An 18,873-nucleotide genomic window follows, 5' to 3' on the forward strand; every position below is an offset into this window, starting at 1 on the left:
ATTTAGCTGCATTACGAGGGTAAAATATTTCAAAATAAATGCATTAGTCAGATTTTTTAACAAATTTACCAAATTCATTTGTGGCGGTCCAAATTTTTTAAATAAATAACTTGGGCAAAATATTCCAAATATATATCATTATCGTAAAATAAAACTTTTGAAAATGTTAATTTCAAGACCTGATTTAGCTGCATTACGAGGGTAAAATATTTCAAAATAAATGCATTAGTCAGATTTTTTAACAAATTTCCCAAATTCATTTGTGGCGGTCCAATTTTTTTAAATAAATTACTTGGGCAAAATATTCCAAATATATATCATTATCGTAAAATAAAACTTTTGAATACGTTAATTTCAAGACCTGATTTAGCTGAATTATGAGGGTACAATATTTCAAAATAAATGCATTAGTCAGATTTTTTAACAAATTTACCAAATTTTTTTTATAAATTACTTGGGCAAAATAAATAAATAAATAATAAATGGGTTGTACTTGTATAGCGCTTTTCTACCTTCAAGGTACTCAAAGCGCTTTGACACTACTTCCACATTTACCCATTCACACACACATTCACACACTGATGGAGGGAGCTGCCATGCAAGGCGCTAACCAGCACCCATCAGGAGCAAGGGTGAAGTGTCTTGCTCAGGACACAACGGACATGACGAGGTTGGTACTAGGTGGGGATTGAACCAGGGACCCTCGGGTCGCGCACGGCCATTCTTCCACTGCGCCACGCCGTAAATACTCCCAATATATATCATTATTATCGTAAAATAAAACTTTTGAAAATGTTAATTTCAAGACCGGATTTAGCTGCATTACGAGGGTAAAATATTTCACAATAAATGCATTAGTCAGATTTTTTAAACAAATTTACCAAATTAATTTGTGGTGGTCCAATTTTTTTAAATAAATTACTTGGGCAAAATATTCCAAATATATATCATTATTATCGTAAAATACAACTATTGAAAATGTTAATTTCAAGACCTGATTTAGCTGCATTACGAGGGTAAAATATTTCACAATAAATGCATTAGTCAGATTTTTTAACAAATTTCCCAAATTCATTTGTGGCGGTCCAAAAATGTTTTATAAATTACTTGGGCAAAATATTCCAAATATATATCATTATTATCGTGAAATAAAACTTTTGAAAATGTTAATTTCAAGACCTGATTTAGCTGCATTACGAGGGTAAAATATTTCAAAATAAATGCATTAGTCAGATTTTTTAACAAATTTACCAAATTCATTTGTGGCGGTCCAAATTTTTTAAATAAATAACTTGGGCAAAATATTCCAAATATATATCATTATCGTAAAATAAAACTTTTGAAAATGTTAATTTCAAGACCTGATTTAGCTGCATTACGAGGGTAAAATATTTCAAAATAAATGCATTAGTCAGATTTTTTAACAAATTTCCCAAATTCATTTGTGGCGGTCCAATTTTTTTAAATAAATTACTTGGGCAAAATATTCCAAATATATATCATTATCGTAAAATAAAACTTTTGAATATGTTAATTTCAAGACCTGATTTAGCTGAATTATGAGGGTACAATATTTCAAAATAAATGCATTAGTCAGATTTTTTAACAAATTTACCAAATTTTTTTTATAAATTACTTGGGCAAAATAAATAAATAAATAATAAATGGGTTGTACTTGTATAGCGCTTTTCTACCTTCAAGGTACTCAAAGCGCTTTGACACTACTTCCACATTTACCCATTCACACACACATTCACACACTGATGGAGGGAGCTGCCATGCAAGGCGCTAACCAGCACCCATCAGGAGCAAGGGTGAAGTGTCTTGCTCAGGACACAACGGACATGACGAGGTTGGTACTAGGTGGGGATTGAACCAGGGACCCTCGGGTCGCGCACGGCCATTCTTCCACTGCGCCACGCCGTAAATACTCCCAATATATATCATTATTATCGTAAAATAAAACTTTTGAAAATGTTAATTTCAAGACCGGATTTAGCTGCATTACGAGGGTAAAATATTTCACAATAAATGCATTAGTCAGATTTTTTAAACAAATTTACCAAATTAATTTGTGGTGGTCCAATTTTTTTAAATAAATTACTTGGGCAAAATATTCCAAATATATATCATTATTATCGTAAAATACAACTATTGAAAATGTTAATTTCAAGACCTGATTTAGCTGCATTACGAGGGTAAAATATTTCACAATAAATGCATTAGTCAGATTTTTTAACAAATTTCCCAAATTCATTTGTGGCGGTCCAAAAATGTTTTATAAATTACTTGGGCAAAATATTCCAAATATATATCATTATTATCGTGAAATAAAACTTTTGAAAATGTTAATTTCAAGACCTGATTTAGCTGCATTACGAGGGTAAAATATTTCAAAATAAATGCATTAGTCAGATTTTTTAACAAATTTACCAAATTCATTTGTGGCGGTCCAAATTTTTTAAATAAATAACTTGGGCAAAATATTCCAAATATATATCATTATCGTAAAATAAAACTTTTGAAAATGTTAATTTCAAGACCTGATTTAGCTGCATTACGAGGGTAAAATATTTCAAAATAAATGCATTAGTCAGATTTTTTAACAAATTTACCATATTCATTTTTGGCGGTCCAAATTTTTTAAATAAATAACTTGGGCAAAATATTCCAAATATATATCATTATCGTAAAATAAAACTTTTGAAAATGTTAATTTCAAGACCTGATTTAGCTGCATTACGAGGGTAAAATATTTCACAATAAATGCATTAGTCAGATTTTTTAACAAATTTCCCAAATTCATTTGTGGCGGTCCAAAAATGTTTTATAAATTACTTGGGCAAAATATTCCAAATATATATCATTATTATCGTGAAATAAAACTTTTGAAAATGTTAATTTCAAGACCTGATTTAGCTGCATTACGAGGGTAAAATATTTCAAAATAAATGCATTAGTCAGATTTTTTAACAAATTTACCAAATTCATTTGTGGCGGTCCAAATTTTTTAAATAAATAACTTGGGCAAAATATTCCAAATATATATCATTATCGTAAAATAAAACTTTTGAAAATGTTAATTTCAAGACCTGATTTAGCTGCATTACGAGGGTAAAATATTTCAAAATAAATGCATTAGTCAGATTTTTTAACAAATTTCCCAAATTCATTTGTGGCGGTCCAAAAATGTTTTATAAATTACTTGGGCAAAATATTCCAAATATACAGTGGGGCAAAAAAGTATTTAGTCAGCCACGATTGTGCAAGTTCTCCCACTAAAAATGATGACAGAGGTCTGTAATTTTCATCATAGGTGCACTTCAACTGTGAGAGACAGAATGTGGGAAAAAAATCCAGGAATTCACATTGTAGGATTTTTAAAGAATTTATTTGTAAATTATGGTGGAAAATAAGTATTTGGTCACTTCAAACAAGGAAGATCTCTGGCTCTCACAGACCTGTAACTTCTTCTCTAAGAAGCTCTTCTGTCCTCCACTTGTTACCTGTATTAATGGCACCTGTTTGAACTGGTTATCTGTATAAAAGACACCTGTCCACAGCCTCAAACAGTCAGACTCCAAACTCCACTATGGCCAAGACCAAAGAGATGTCGAAGGACACCAGGAAAATAATTGTAGACCTGCACCAGACTGTGAAGAGTGAATCTACAATAGGCAAGCAGCTTGGTGTGAAAAAAATCAACTGTGGGAGCAATTATCAGAAAATGGAAGACATACAAGACCACTGATAATCTCCCTCGATCTGGGGCTCCACGCAAGATCTCATCCCGTGGGGTCAAAATGATCATGAGAACGGTGAGCAAAAATCCCAGAACCACACGGGGGGACCTGGTCAATGACCTACAGAGAGCTGGGACCAAAGTAACAAAGGTTACCATCAGTAACACACTACGCCGACAGGGAATCAAATCCTGCAGTGCCCCTGCTTAAGCCAGTGCATGTCCAGGCCCGTCTGAAGTTTGCCAGAGAGCACATGGATGATACAGCAGAGGATTGGGAGAATGTCATGTGGTCAGATGAAACCAAAATAGAACTTTTTTCTGTCTCTCAACTCGTCGTGTTTGGAGGAAGAAGAATACTGAGTTGCATCCCAAGAACACCATACCCACTGTGAAGCATGGGGGTGGAAACATCATGTTTTGGGGTTGTTTTTCTGCCAAGGGGACAGGCCGACTGATCCGTGTTAAGGAAAGAATGAACGGGGCCATGTATCGTGAGATTTTGAGCCAAAACCTCCTTCCATCAGTGAGAGCTTTGAAGATGAAACGTGGCTGGGTCTTCCAGCATGACAATGATCCCAAACACACCGCCCGGGCAACGAAGGAGTGGCTCCGTAAGAAGCATTTGAAAGTCCTGGAGTGGCCTAGCCAGTCTCCAGACTTCAACCCCATAGAAAATCTGTGGAGGGAGTTGAAAGTCCGTGTTGCTCGGCGACAGCCCCAAAACATCACTGCTCTCGAGAAGATCTGCATGGAGGAATGGGCCAAAATACCAGCTACTGTGTGTGCAAACCTGGTAAAGACCTATAGTAATCGTTTGACCTCTGTTATTGCCAACAAAGGTTATATTACAAAGTATTGAGTAGAATTTTTGTTATTGACCAAATACTTATTTTCCACCATAATTTACAAATAAATTCTTTAAAAATCCTACAATGTGAATTCCTGGATTTTTTTTTCACATTCTGTCTCTCACAGTTGAAGTGTACCTATGATGAAAATTACAGACCTTTGTCATCATTTTAAGTGGAAGAACTTGCACAATCGTGGCTGACTAAATACTTTTTTGCCCCACTGTATATCATTATTATCGTGAAATAAAACTTTTGAAAATGTTAATTTCAAGACCTGATTTAGCTGCATTACGAGGGTAAAATATTTCAAAATAAATGCATTAGTCAGATTTTTTAACAAATTTACCAAATTCATTTGTGGCGGTCCAAATTTTTTAAATAAATAACTTGGGCAAAATATTCCAAATATATATCATTATCGTAAAATAAAACTTTTGAAAATGTTAATTTCAAGACCTGATTTAGCTGCATTACGAGGGTAAAATATTTCAAAATAAATGCATTAGTCAGATTTTTTAACAAATTTCCCAAATTCATTTGTGGCGGTCCAATTTTTTTAAATAAATTACTTGGGCAAAATATTCCAAATATATATCATTATCGTAAAATAAAACTTTTGAATACGTTAATTTCAAGACCTGATTTAGCTGAATTATGAGGGTACAATATTTCAAAATAAATGCATTAGTCAGATTTTTTAACAAATTTACCAAATTTTTTTTTATAAATTACTTGGGCAAAATAAATAAATAAATAATAAATGGGTTGTACTTGTATAGCGCTTTTCTACCTTCAAGGTACTCAAAGCGCTTTGACACTACTTCCACATTTACCCATTCACACACACATTCACACACTGATGGAGGGAGCTGCCATGCAAGGCGCTAACCAGCACCCATCAGGAGCAAGGGTGAAGTGTCTTGCTCAGGACACAACGGACATGACGAGGTTGGTACTAGGTGGGGATTGAACCAGGGACCCTCGGGTCGCGCACGGCCATTCTTCCACTGCGCCACGCCGTAAATACTCCCAATATATATCATTATTATCGTAAAATAAAACTTTTGAAAATGTTAATTTCAAGACCGGATTTAGCTGCATTACGAGGGTAAAATATTTCACAATAAATGCATTAGTCAGATTTTTTAAACAAATTTACCAAATTAATTTGTGGTGGTCCAATTTTTTTAAATAAATTACTTGGGCAAAATATTCCAAATATATATCATTATTATCGTAAAATACAACTATTGAAAATGTTAATTTCAAGACCTGATTTAGCTGCATTACGAGGGTAAAATATTTCACAATAAATGCATTAGTCAGATTTTTTAACAAATTTCCCAAATTCATTTGTGGCGGTCCAAAAATGTTTTATAAATTACTTGGGCAAAATATTCCAAATATATATCATTATTATCGTGAAATAAAACTTTTGAAAATGTTAATTTCAAGACCTGATTTAGCTGCATTACGAGGGTAAAATATTTCAAAATAAATGCATTAGTCAGATTTTTTAACAAATTTACCAAATTCATTTGTGGCGGTCCAAATTTTTTAAATAAATAACTTGGGCAAAATATTCCAAATATATATCATTATCGTAAAATAAAACTTTTGAAAATGTTAATTTCAAGACCTGATTTAGCTGCATTACGAGGGTAAAATATTTCAAAATAAATGCATTAGTCAGATTTTTTAACAAATTTCCCAAATTCATTTGTGGCGGTCCAATTTTTTTAAATAAATTACTTGGGCAAAATATTCCAAATATATATCATTATCGTAAAATAAAACTTTTGAATATGTTAATTTCAAGACCTGATTTAGCTGAATTATGAGGGTACAATATTTCAAAATAAATGCATTAGTCAGATTTTTTAACAAATTTACCAAATTTTTTTTATAAATTACTTGGGCAAAATAAATAAATAAATAATAAATGGGTTGTACTTGTATAGCGCTTTTCTACCTTCAAGGTACTCAAAGCGCTTTGACACTACTTCCACATTTACCCATTCACACACACATTCACACACTGATGGAGGGAGCTGCCATGCAAGGCGCTAACCAGCACCCATCAGGAGCAAGGGTGAAGTGTCTTGCTCAGGACACAACGGACATGACGAGGTTGGTACTAGGTGGGGATTGAACCAGGGACCCTCGGGTCGCGCACGGCCATTCTTCCACTGCGCCACGCCGTAAATACTCCCAATATATATCATTATTATCGTAAAATAAAACTTTTGAAAATGTTAATTTCAAGACCGGATTTAGCTGCATTACGAGGGTAAAATATTTCACAATAAATGCATTAGTCAGATTTTTTAAACAAATTTACCAAATTAATTTGTGGTGGTCCAATTTTTTTAAATAAATTACTTGGGCAAAATATTCCAAATATATATCATTATTATCGTAAAATACAACTATTGAAAATGTTAATTTCAAGACCTGATTTAGCTGCATTACGAGGGTAAAATATTTCACAATAAATGCATTAGTCAGATTTTTTAACAAATTTCCCAAATTCATTTGTGGCGGTCCAAAAATGTTTTATAAATTACTTGGGCAAAATATTCCAAATATATATCATTATTATCGTGAAATAAAACTTTTGAAAATGTTAATTTCAAGACCTGATTTAGCTGCATTACGAGGGTAAAATATTTCAAAATAAATGCATTAGTCAGATTTTTTAACAAATTTACCAAATTCATTTGTGGCGGTCCAAATTTTTTAAATAAATAACTTGGGCAAAATATTCCAAATATATATCATTATCGTAAAATAAAACTTTTGAAAATGTTAATTTCAAGACCTGATTTAGCTGCATTACGAGGGTAAAATATTTCAAAATAAATGCATTAGTCAGATTTTTTAACAAATTTACCATATTCATTTTTGGCGGTCCAAATTTTTTAAATAAATAACTTGGGCAAAATATTCCAAATATATATCATTATCGTAAAATAAAACTTTTGAAAATGTTAATTTCAAGACCTGATTTAGCTGCATTACGAGGGTAAAATATTTCACAATAAATGCATTAGTCAGATTTTTTAACAAATTTCCCAAATTCATTTGTGGCGGTCCAAAAATGTTTTATAAATTACTTGGGCAAAATATTCCAAATATATATCATTATTATCGTGAAATAAAACTTTTGAAAATGTTAATTTCAAGACCTGATTTAGCTGCATTACGAGGGTAAAATATTTCAAAATAAATGCATTAGTCAGATTTTTTAACAAATTTACCAAATTCATTTGTGGCGGTCCAAATTTTTTAAATAAATAACTTGGGCAAAATATTCCAAATATATATCATTATCGTAAAATAAAACTTTTGAAAATGTTAATTTCAAGACCTGATTTAGCTGCATTACGAGGGTAAAATATTTCAAAATAAATGCATTAGTCAGATTTTTTAACAAATTTACCATATTCATTTTTGGCGGTCCAAATTTTTTTTAATAAATTACTTGGCCAAAATACTCCAAATATATATCATTATTATCGTAAAATAAAACTTTTGAAAATGTTAATTTCAAGACCTGATTTAGCTGCATTACGAGGGTAAAATATTTCAAAATAAATGCATTAGTCAGATTTTTCAACAAATTTCCCAAATTCATTTGTGGCGGTCCAAATTTTTTAAATAAATAACTTGGGCAAAATATTCCAAATATATATCATTATTATCGTAAAATAAAACTTTTGAAAATGTTAATTTCATGACCTGATTTGGCTGCATTACGAGGGTAAAATATTTCACAATAAATGCATTAGTCAGATTTTTTAACAAATTTCCCAAATTCATTTGTGGCGGTTCAAATTTTTTAAATAAATTACTTGGGCAAAATATTCCAAATATATATCATTATTATCAGAACAATACAACTTTTGAAAATATTAATTTCAAGACCTGATTTAGTTGCACTACGAGGGTAAAATATTTCAAAATAAATGCATTAGTCAGATTTTTTAACAAATTTACCAAATTCATTTGTGGCGCACCAAATTTTTTTTTATAAATTACTTGGGCAAAATATTCCAAATATATATCATTAATATCGCAAAATAAAACTTTTGAAAATGTTAATTTCAAGACCTGATTTAGCTGCATTACGAGGGTAAAATGTTTAAAAATAAATGCATTAGTCAGATTTTTTAACAAATTTACCAAATTAATTTGTGGCGGTCCAAATTTTTTTTATAATTCACTTGGGTAAAATACTCCAAATATATATCATTATTATCGTAAAATAAAACTTTTGAAAATGTTAATTTCAAGACTTAATTTAGCTGCATTACGAGGGTAAAATATTTCAAAATAAATGCATTAGTCAGATTTTTTTTCTGTGCAGTATAAGAATGTACAGAATGTGGCCACTGTATTGTGTCCTTTTATCTTCATGTTTATATACAAAAAAAAACAAAAAAAACATTTAAAGCAGCAATATCGCTGGCAGAGATACACGCAGCCATTGTTTTAGAACAATAGACCGTGCTGTCGGTCGCGTGTCGCTGCTTCATGCTGGCACTGGGCCTCAGCTGGCATATTTCAAACTACTGAAAGTTTGCTGTTACAATATCACACACACTTGCACGGACGCTCACGCTTCCGTGCAAGTGTGAACGTTTTTTTTGGCCGAGGCGTGAAAAAAACGCAAAGTCTAGACGAGCCCGCGCTTATTCACCGCTTCAATTGTTGTGTGGACTCTTGTTATTTGCGATCACAAATCATTTGTCGATAAACGTGAATAGATCGAGCCGCCAACAAGGTTATGTTGCGTCATCACTTTGAAGAAGAGAAACCCTAACAGGACGTAAACGCTTCATTTTGGAGCAGACTCGTTCAACTGACGGTTCTCAGGGTTGCGCTATCATGCGAACATGCATTTACCAATCATGTCATCTGGATGAAAATCATTTTGTTTCAATTCACTTGTAAATAAATAAGTTTATATTGTTTCTATGGCCTTGTGGTTAGAGTGTCCGCCCTGAGATCGGTAGGTCGTGAGTTCAAACCCCGGCCGAGTCATACCAAAGACTATAAAAATGGGACCCATTACCTCTCTGCTTGGCACTCGGCATTAAGAGTTGGAATTGGGGGTTAAATCACCAAAATGATTCCCGAGCGCGGACACCGCTGCTGCTCACTACTCCCCTCACCTCCCAAGGGGTGGAACAAGGGGATGCGTCAAATGCAGAGGGTAAGTTCACCACACCTAGTGTGTGTGTGACTATGAGTGGTACTTTAACAATAATAATAATAATAATAATAATAATAATAATATTAAGGTCGCCCGTTCATAAAAAAAAATAAAAAAATGTAAGTAAGGGAAATAAGAAAACTTGACCCAGACACCACTGGGGGGCACCATTTTTGGATCTTTTCGCGTAACATTTAAGGCAGGGGTGTCAAACTCGTTTTCATTGAGGGCCACATCGCATTTATGGTTGCCCCCAGAGGGCCGCTTTTAACAATGAGTAATATATGAATATACATGTATATACATGTACGTATGTATAATACATGAACAATATATTTTTTTACATAAGCTGCAAAAATATTCCAAATATATATCATTATCAGAAAAATAAAACTTTTGAAAATGTTAATTTCAAGACCTGATTTAGCTACATTACGAGGGTAAAATATTTCAAAATAAATGCATTAGTCAGATTTTTTAACCAGTTTACCAAATTCGTTTGTGGCGGTCCAATTTTTTTTATCAAATTACTTGGGCAAAATATTCCAAATATATATCATTATCGTAAAATAGAACTTTTGAAAATGTTAATTTCAAGACCTGATTTAGCTGCATTACGAGGGTAAAATATTTCAAAATAAATGCATTAGTCAGATTTTTTAATTTGTTTTTACCAAATTCATTTGTGGCGGTCCACATTTTTAAAATAAATTACTTGGGCAAAATATTCCAAATATATATCATTATTATCGTAAAATAAAACTTTTGAAAATGTTAATTTCAAGACCTGATTTAGCTGCATTACGAGGGTAAAATATTTCAAAATGAATGCATTAGTCAGATTTTTTACCAAATTTACCAAATTCATTGTATGGGAAATAAGTAAAACTTGACCCAGACACCTCTGGGGGGCGCCATTTTTGGATCTTTTCGCGTAACGTTTAAGGCAGTGGTGTCAAACTCGTTTTCATTGAGGGCCACATCGCATTTATGGTTGCCCGCAGAGGGCCGCTTTTAACAATGAGTAATATATGAATATACATGTATATACATGTATGTATGTATAATACATGAACAATATATTTTTTTACATAAGCTGCAAAAAAAAAATTAAAATTTTACTTTAAAAACTGGCAGCTCAGTCACCAGAATTTCACAGTAAAAGCAGTGGGTTTTTTACAGCATATAAAAAAAAATGTATAAATGGAATGGACAAAACTGTTTTTAGCGGTAAAATTCAAGCAACAGAGCTGCCAGTTGTTTTTTTTAACCGTAAAATCTTGTTGTTTTAATGTATTTTTTTGCTTCTTTTTCAATGTTTTAGTGTCTTACTGTATATGGAAAAAAACAGTACCACAGTTGATTTTAGGGTTAAAAAAAACAGTCAGTCATTTAACCATAACATTCATTGTGAATTTTACAGTCTACACTTTGATTGATAATTTGTTTTGAAATCATAAGTCAAGCAGATCTTTAAGTACAGTATTTATCTTTATTTTAACAAAAAATATTTTTGGAATACAAGATAATATAATATTTTGATTTTGATAATATTGCATTTTAACCCTTGTGCGGTGTTCGGGTCTGTGGGACCAGTTTTCATTTTTTATTAAAAGAAAAATGATACAATTAATTAATTTTTCAAACTGAGACTCACTGACTTTGGCTCATTTTCTGTGAAGAACATATATCAGACTACATATTTAATGACCACACACCATACACGCCCCCTACACATTTCTATTATATATAAGATGTCCGGGTCCACTGGACCCGGGGCTAATAGAAGTGTAGAAATTGATGTTCTGTGTACCACACACACACACACACGCACACACGCACACACGCAGCAGGCCTAGACAGGAGGAGGACAGAGTGTAGGTGCACAGAACATCAGAGGGTCAAATGTGCGAGAAAATGAGAGCAGACAGTGTTGACAAACAATGTTGCAACCTTGTGTGGGAACCGCAGGTGCAGAAACACAAAAGAAGAATCCCTGTGGGATGCAGAAACTGGCAGAGAAATTTTCCGTGCAACATTCATATTGTTGTTACTCAGCCAGCGTTTGTGGGTCTGATGGACCCGTTGAATTTTGTGGCTTTTAATGCCTCACAATCAAACACTTTTATGTTAAAATACTGAACAGATGTTTATTGGGATAAGGTAAAACAAAATTTCAAAATAAATGCTTTAGTCAGATTTTTTAACAAATTTACCAAATTCATTTGTGGCGGATTAAATTTTTTTTTATAAATTACTTGGGCAAAATATTCCAAATATATATCATTATTATCGTAAAATAAAACTTTTGAAAATGTTAATTTCAAGACCTGATTTAGCTGCATTACGAGGGTAAAATATTTCAAAACAAATGCATTAGTCAGATTTTTTAACAAATTTACCAAATTCATTTGTGGCGAACCAAAATTTTTTTTATAAATTACTTGGGCAAAATATTCCAAATATATATCATTATTATCGTAAAATAAAACTTTTGAAAATGTTAATTTCAAGACCTGATTTAGCTGCATTATGAGGGTAAAATATTTCAAAATAAATGCATTAGTCAGATTTTTTAACAAATTTACCAAATTCATTTGTGGCGGTCCAATTTTTTTTTTTTTAATTACTTGGGCAAAATATTCCAAATATATATCATTATTATCTTAAAATAAAACTTTTCAAAATGTTAATTCAAAGACCTGATTTAGCTGCATTATGAGGGTAAAATATTTAAAAATAAATGCATTAGTCAGATTTTTTAACAAATTTACCAAATTCATTTGTGGCGGTCCAATTTTTTTAAATAAATTACTTGGGCAAAATATTCCAAATATATATCATTATTATCAGAAAAATAATATATATCAAATATATATTATATATATATATATTAAAATAACTGAACAGATGTTTATTGGGATAAGGTAAACATCTGTTCAGTATTTTAACATAAAAATGTTTGATTGTGAGGCATTAAAAGCCACAAAATGCAACGGGTCCATCAGACCCACAAACGCTGGCTGAGTAACAACAATATGAACATTACACAAGGGTTAAAAGATATGCAATTGCATGCAGTACATGATTTTTAATGTGAAAAGGGAAATAACCAAATATATTTAGTAAGAAAAGATTAAGCATTTTATTAACGCTTATTATTTCTAGGCTTTCGCGGGCCACATAAAATAATGTGGCGGCCCAGATTTGGCCCCCGGGCCTTAAGTTTGACACCTGTGGTTTAAGGTCTTTATCTAAAAAGTGCTCAAAACAACTTTGTATATAAAGTCCGCCGTTTTTAGAGCCAATTGTTTTTCTTTTCTAGTATCGATAAAACTGATTAATCTCTTTTTAGAACGATGTTAGATCAAGATGTATCTTCTGGAAGGCCAACTAGCCGAGCACAGATCGATATTCTTAATTCGTAGGAATATAAATGGATCTATCGATACGTCGATCAAGCGTTCGCTTCCGGTGTGCAATAGTTGTCAACAATGGCATTCTTTTCTCCGCAGACGTACAACGACCCCACGGAGCCGAAAAGTGCCCAATCAAGCCAGGCCTCCCCGCACATGATGCCAACCAACCCGTCCCTGTACAGCGTGCCACACCCACCCCAGCCGTCGTCCCCCTACCTGGGTCCCGGCGCCTTCCCCCTCGCAGACCTGCAGAGCTACGCGGGCCACGCCCCTCGCCACGCCCTCTCGCAGACGCTCAGCCAATCGCAGATGCTGCCCAGCATTAGTGCCTCTCCCCCTTCCCCCTTCCAGATCAGCCCGCCCCTTCACCCCCACCAGCAGCTGTCCCTGCACCAGAGCTCGCTCCTCAACCAGCCGATCCGCATGCAGCAGGTCCAGTCCCAGCCAATCATCTCCCACCAGATGGGACTGCAGGCTTCCCTTCACTCCCCGCCCCCTCCTGGCCAGCAGGTATCGCCTTGACCTCCCAAAACCACGCAAACCTGTTCCCGGAAGTATTCACACTGTTGTGTCTCTCCTCCTTCAGGCGTACTCCCACCTCCAGTCAGAGTATCAGAAGAGCATCGGAGGCTCCCAGTCTCCAGGTGCACCTGGTCCTGGTCCTGGTCCTGGCCATGACTGGGACAGTGAATACTGCAATCGGGAGTGTGGCAACCACTGCAGGCGAGCACTTTTCTTTACCTTTGCACTCCTCACATTTGAAGGATTTATTCTCAAATTGGTTCTCAGGTATATCAATACATTGGAAGTCATAGAAAGACAAAAAAAGAAAAATCATATATACCAGGGTTTCCCGCAGCGCTTTGTTGTTAAGGCGGCCGGTATTGAGCACAGACACATTGACTATATATATATATATATATATATATATATATATATATACATACATACATTTATATACAAACATATATGTATACATACATACATATATGTATACATATATGTATACAAATATATATATATATACATACACATATGTATACATACATATATATACATATATGTATACAAATAGATATATATACATACATATATGTATACATATATACATATACCGGTACATGTATACATATATATACATACATGTATACATACATGTATACATATATATACACATATATATATATATATATATATATACACACATATGTGCATACATACATATATATATATGTGTATGTATATATACATACATATATATATGTGTATTAGAGATGCGCGGTTTGCGGGCACAACCGCGGAGTCCGCGGATTATCCGCGGATCGGGCGGATGAAATTAAAAAAAATAGATTTTATCCGCGGGTCGGGTCGGGTGGTTCAAATAAAAAAAAAATTGATTTTAAATAGATTCAGGCGGGTGGCAGTTAAACCAATTCGGAAATATATATACATAGTTAAATGTTGTTACCCACATACGAAAAACGAGCAGGCACCTGCAACATATGCCACAACAGAAGAAAAAAAAAAAAAGAGATGGACACTTTTACGGAGCGGAGAAGGGACGCCTCGCCGGGGTCCGGGACCGAGGCCCCTTCCCCCGAGAGGGCCCCACCGGGAGCCGTAGCTGAGGCGATCCGCGAGAAGGGCCCGACGCACGTCCAGGGTCACCACCGCGCCCACCGCACCGACCCTTCGCCGCGGCCGGCGTCACGCGCAGCAGGTAAGCAGCTTACCTGCCCGCCACCCCCGGGGCTCGTAACAGGGGTCACTCCGCGCGCTCCGCCCGCGCAGCTTACCTGCCCGCCACCCCTGTTGCCGGGGGCGCGTAACAGGGGTCACTCTGCGCGCAGTGCGCTCACGAAAGGGGTGGGGCTCACCCTGGTTGATATAGACAGCAGCTAGGACGGTGGCCATGGAAGTTGGAACCCGCTAAGGAGTGTGTAACAACCCACCTGCCGAATCAACTAGCCCTGAAAATGGATGGCGCTGGAGCGTCGGGCCCATATACCCGGCCGTCGCCGGCAGCGAGACGCGCTTGGAGGTGCGCTCAGCGCGGCTCCCATATGATTGCGCACTGGTGTGCGTCTGGGTCGTGACAGCGTGGCACGCGAATGTCTGTGCTGCATTGGATCAGTCTCCTTTCTTTAACAGGCAAAAGCTTTATAACCTCACTAATGCCTTGCATCGTCTATATTAGATATATAACAACGGGCGGGTGCGGGCGGATGCGGTTCTGATCAAATGTTAGATCGGGTGGATTGCGGATGGTTGACGACTTTCTGATGCGGTTGCGGATGAAATAATTGCCTATCCGCGCATCTCTAATGTGTATGTATATATACATACATACATTATATATATGTTATATATATGTGTGTACGTATATATATGTATGTAAACATACATACATTTTATATATATATATATATATATATATATACATGCATATATGTATATAAATACATATACATACTGTGTGTATCCATCCATCCATCCATCTTCTTCCGCTTATCCGAGGTCGGGTCGCGGGGGCAGCAGCCTAAGCAGGGAAGCCCAGACTTCCCTCTCCCCAGCCACTTCGTCCAGCTCCTCCCGGGGGATCCCGAGGCGTTCCCAGGCCAGCCGGGAGACATAGTCTTCCCAACGTGTCCTGGGTCTTCCTCGTGGCCTCCTACCGGTCGGACATGCCCTAAACACCTCCTTAGGGAGGCGCTCGGGTGGCATCCTGACCAGATGCCCGAACCACCTCATCTGGCTCCTCTCGATGCGGAGGAGCAGCGGCTTTACTTTGAGCTCCCCCCGGATGACAGAGCTTCTCACCCTATCTCTAAGGGAGAGCCCCGCCACCCATACTGTGTGTATATATATATATATATATATATATATATATATATATATATAAATACATATACATACTGTGTGTATATATATATATATATATATATATGTATATATATATATATATATATATATGTCTTAATAAGGTTATCCAAAAAATAGTGCTCGATACCGTAGTAGAGCGCAATATATGTATGTGTGGGAAAAAAATCACAAGACTATTTCATCTCTACAGGCCTGTTTCATGAGGGGGGGTACCCTCAATCGTCAGGAGATTTTAATGGGAGCATTCGCATACCATGGTTTATATAGGGCACAGAGTGGGTGGGTACAGGCTGGCCTAGGGGCGTGGTGATTGGCTCATGTGTTACCTAGGAGGTGTTTCCGTCTATGGCGGCATGTTGTTACAATTTCGCTGCGCTTGTTGAAGGATGACAGGTCTGGACGGTAAATAATAAACAGTTTCTCTTTCAAGCATAGGTTGCATCTTTTATTACCACTATTGTAAGGTGTGCTGGATGCAAGAATTTGCCATGTTATTGAATATTCAACATTATTGTCTTTGAGGTCCCAAATGTGTTTGCTGAGTTCTGTGGTATTTCGCAGGTTTTTGTTCCTGAAAGAAGCCTTGTGATTGAACAGGCCTGTAGAGATGAAATAGTCTTGTGATTTTTTTCCCACACATACATATATATATATATATATATATATATATATACATATACTGTGTGTGTGTGTGTATATATAAATATATATGTAACTATATATATACACAGGTAAAAGCCAGTAAATTAGAATATTTTGAAAAACTTGATTTATTTCAGTAATTGCATTCAAAAGGTGTAACTTGTACATTATATTTATTCATTGCACACAGACTGATGCATTCAAATGTTTATTTCATTTAATTTTGATGATTTGAAGTGGCAACAAATGAAAATCCAAAATTCCGTGTGTCACTAATATATATATATATATATATATATATATATATATATATATATATATATATATATATATATATATATGTAACTATATATATATATATATATATATATATATAAATATATATATATATATACACACACACACACAGTATATGTATATATATATCCATCCATCCATCCATCTTCTTCCGCTTATCCGAGGTCGGGTCGCGGGGGCAGCAGCTTAAGCAGGGAAGCCCAGACTTCCCTCTCCCCAGCCACTTCGTCCAGTTCCTCCCGGGGGATCCCGAGGCGTTCCCAGGCCAGCCGGGAGACATAGTCTTCCCAACGTGTCCTGGGTCTTCCCCGTGGCCTCCTACCGGTCGGACGTGCCCGAAACACCTCCCGAGGGAGGCGTTCGGGTGGCATCCTGACCAGATGCCCGAACCACCTCATCTGGCTCCTCTCGATGTGGAGGAGCAGCGGCTTTACTTTGAGCTCCCCCCGGATGACAGAGCTTCTCACCCTATCTCTAAGGGAGAGCCCCGCCACCCGGCGGAGGAAACTCATTTCGGCCGCTTGTACCCGTGATCTTGTCCTTTCGGTCATGACCCAAAGCTCATGACCATAGGTGAGGATGGGAACGTAGATCAACCGGTAAATCGAGAGCTTTGCCTTCCGGCTCAGCTCCTTCTTCACCACAACGGATCGATACAGTGTCCGCATTACTGAAGACGCCGCACCGATCCGCCTGTCGATCTCACGATCCACTCTTCCCTCACTCGTGAACAAGACTCCGAGGTACTTGAACTCCTCCACTTGGGGCAAGATCTCCTCCCCAACCCGGAGATGGCACTCCACCCTTTTCCGGGCGAGAACCATGGACTCAGATTTGGAGGTGCTGATTCCCATCCCAGTCGCTTCACACTCGGCTGCGAACCGATCCAGTGAGAGCTGAAGATCTTGGCCAGATGAAGCCATCAGGACCACATCATCTGCAAAAAGCAGAGACCTAATCCTGCAGCCACCAAACCAGATACCCTCAACGCCTTGACTGCGCCTAGAAATTCTGTCCATAAAGGTTATGAACAGAATCGGTGACAAAGGGCAGCCCTGGCGGAGTCCAACCCTCACTGGAAACGGGTCCGACTTACTGCCGGCAATGCGGACCAAGCTCTGACACTGATTATACAGGGAGCGAACCGCCACAATAAGACAGTCCGTTACCCCATACTCTCTGAGCACTCCCCACAGGACTTCCCGGGGTACACGGTCGAATGCCTTCTCCAAGTCCACAAAGCACATGTAGACTGGTTGAGCAAACTCCCATGCACCCTCAAGGACCCTGCCGAGAGTATAGAGCTGGTCCACAGTTCCACGACCAGGACGAAAACCACACTGTTCCTCCTGAATCCGAGGTTCGACTATCCGGCGTAGCCTCCTCTCCAGTACACCTGAATAAACCTTACCGGGAAGGCTGAGGAGTGTGATCCCACGATAGTTAGAACACACCCTCCGGTTCCCCTTCTTAAAGAGAGGAACCACCACCCCGGTCTGCCAATCCAGAGGTACCGCCCCCGATGTCCACGCGATGTTGCAGAGTCTTGTCAACCAAGACAGCCCCACAACATCCAGAGCCTTAAGGAACTCCGGGCGGATCTCATCCACCCCCGGGGCCTTGCCACCGAGGAGCTTTTTAACTACCTCGGCAACCTCAGCCCCAGAAATAGGAGAGTCCACCACAGATTCCCCTGGCCCTGCTTCCTCATAGGAAGACGTGCTGGTAGGATTGAGGAGGTCTTCGAAGTATTCCCTCCACCGATCCACAACATCCGCAGTCGAGGTCAGCAGAACACCATCCTCACCATACACGGTG

At 36.9% G+C, this 18,873-nt stretch overlaps 1 protein-coding gene across 4 annotated transcripts in view; it reads left to right on the forward strand.

Moving 5' to 3' along the window:
• The window catches only part of tox2 (TOX high mobility group box family member 2), a 350,086-nt gene that overhangs the window by 325,810 nt on the left and 5,403 nt on the right, over positions 1–18,873 (forward strand). For all 4 annotated transcript variants that reach the window (XM_061939546.2, XM_061939568.2, XM_061939554.2 and 1 more), the window contains 2 exons: positions 13,330–13,743; positions 13,820–13,956. In XM_061939546.2, coding sequence (XP_061795530.2) covers positions 13,330–13,743; positions 13,820–13,956 — 551 coding nt within the window. The remainder of the gene's footprint in view (positions 1–13,329; positions 13,744–13,819; positions 13,957–18,873) is intronic.

The sequence above is a fragment of the Nerophis lumbriciformis genome, linkage group LG03 (genome assembly GCF_033978685.3).
Source record: "Nerophis lumbriciformis linkage group LG03, RoL_Nlum_v2.1, whole genome shotgun sequence".
Taxonomy (NCBI): Eukaryota; Metazoa; Chordata; class Actinopteri; order Syngnathiformes; family Syngnathidae; genus Nerophis; species Nerophis lumbriciformis.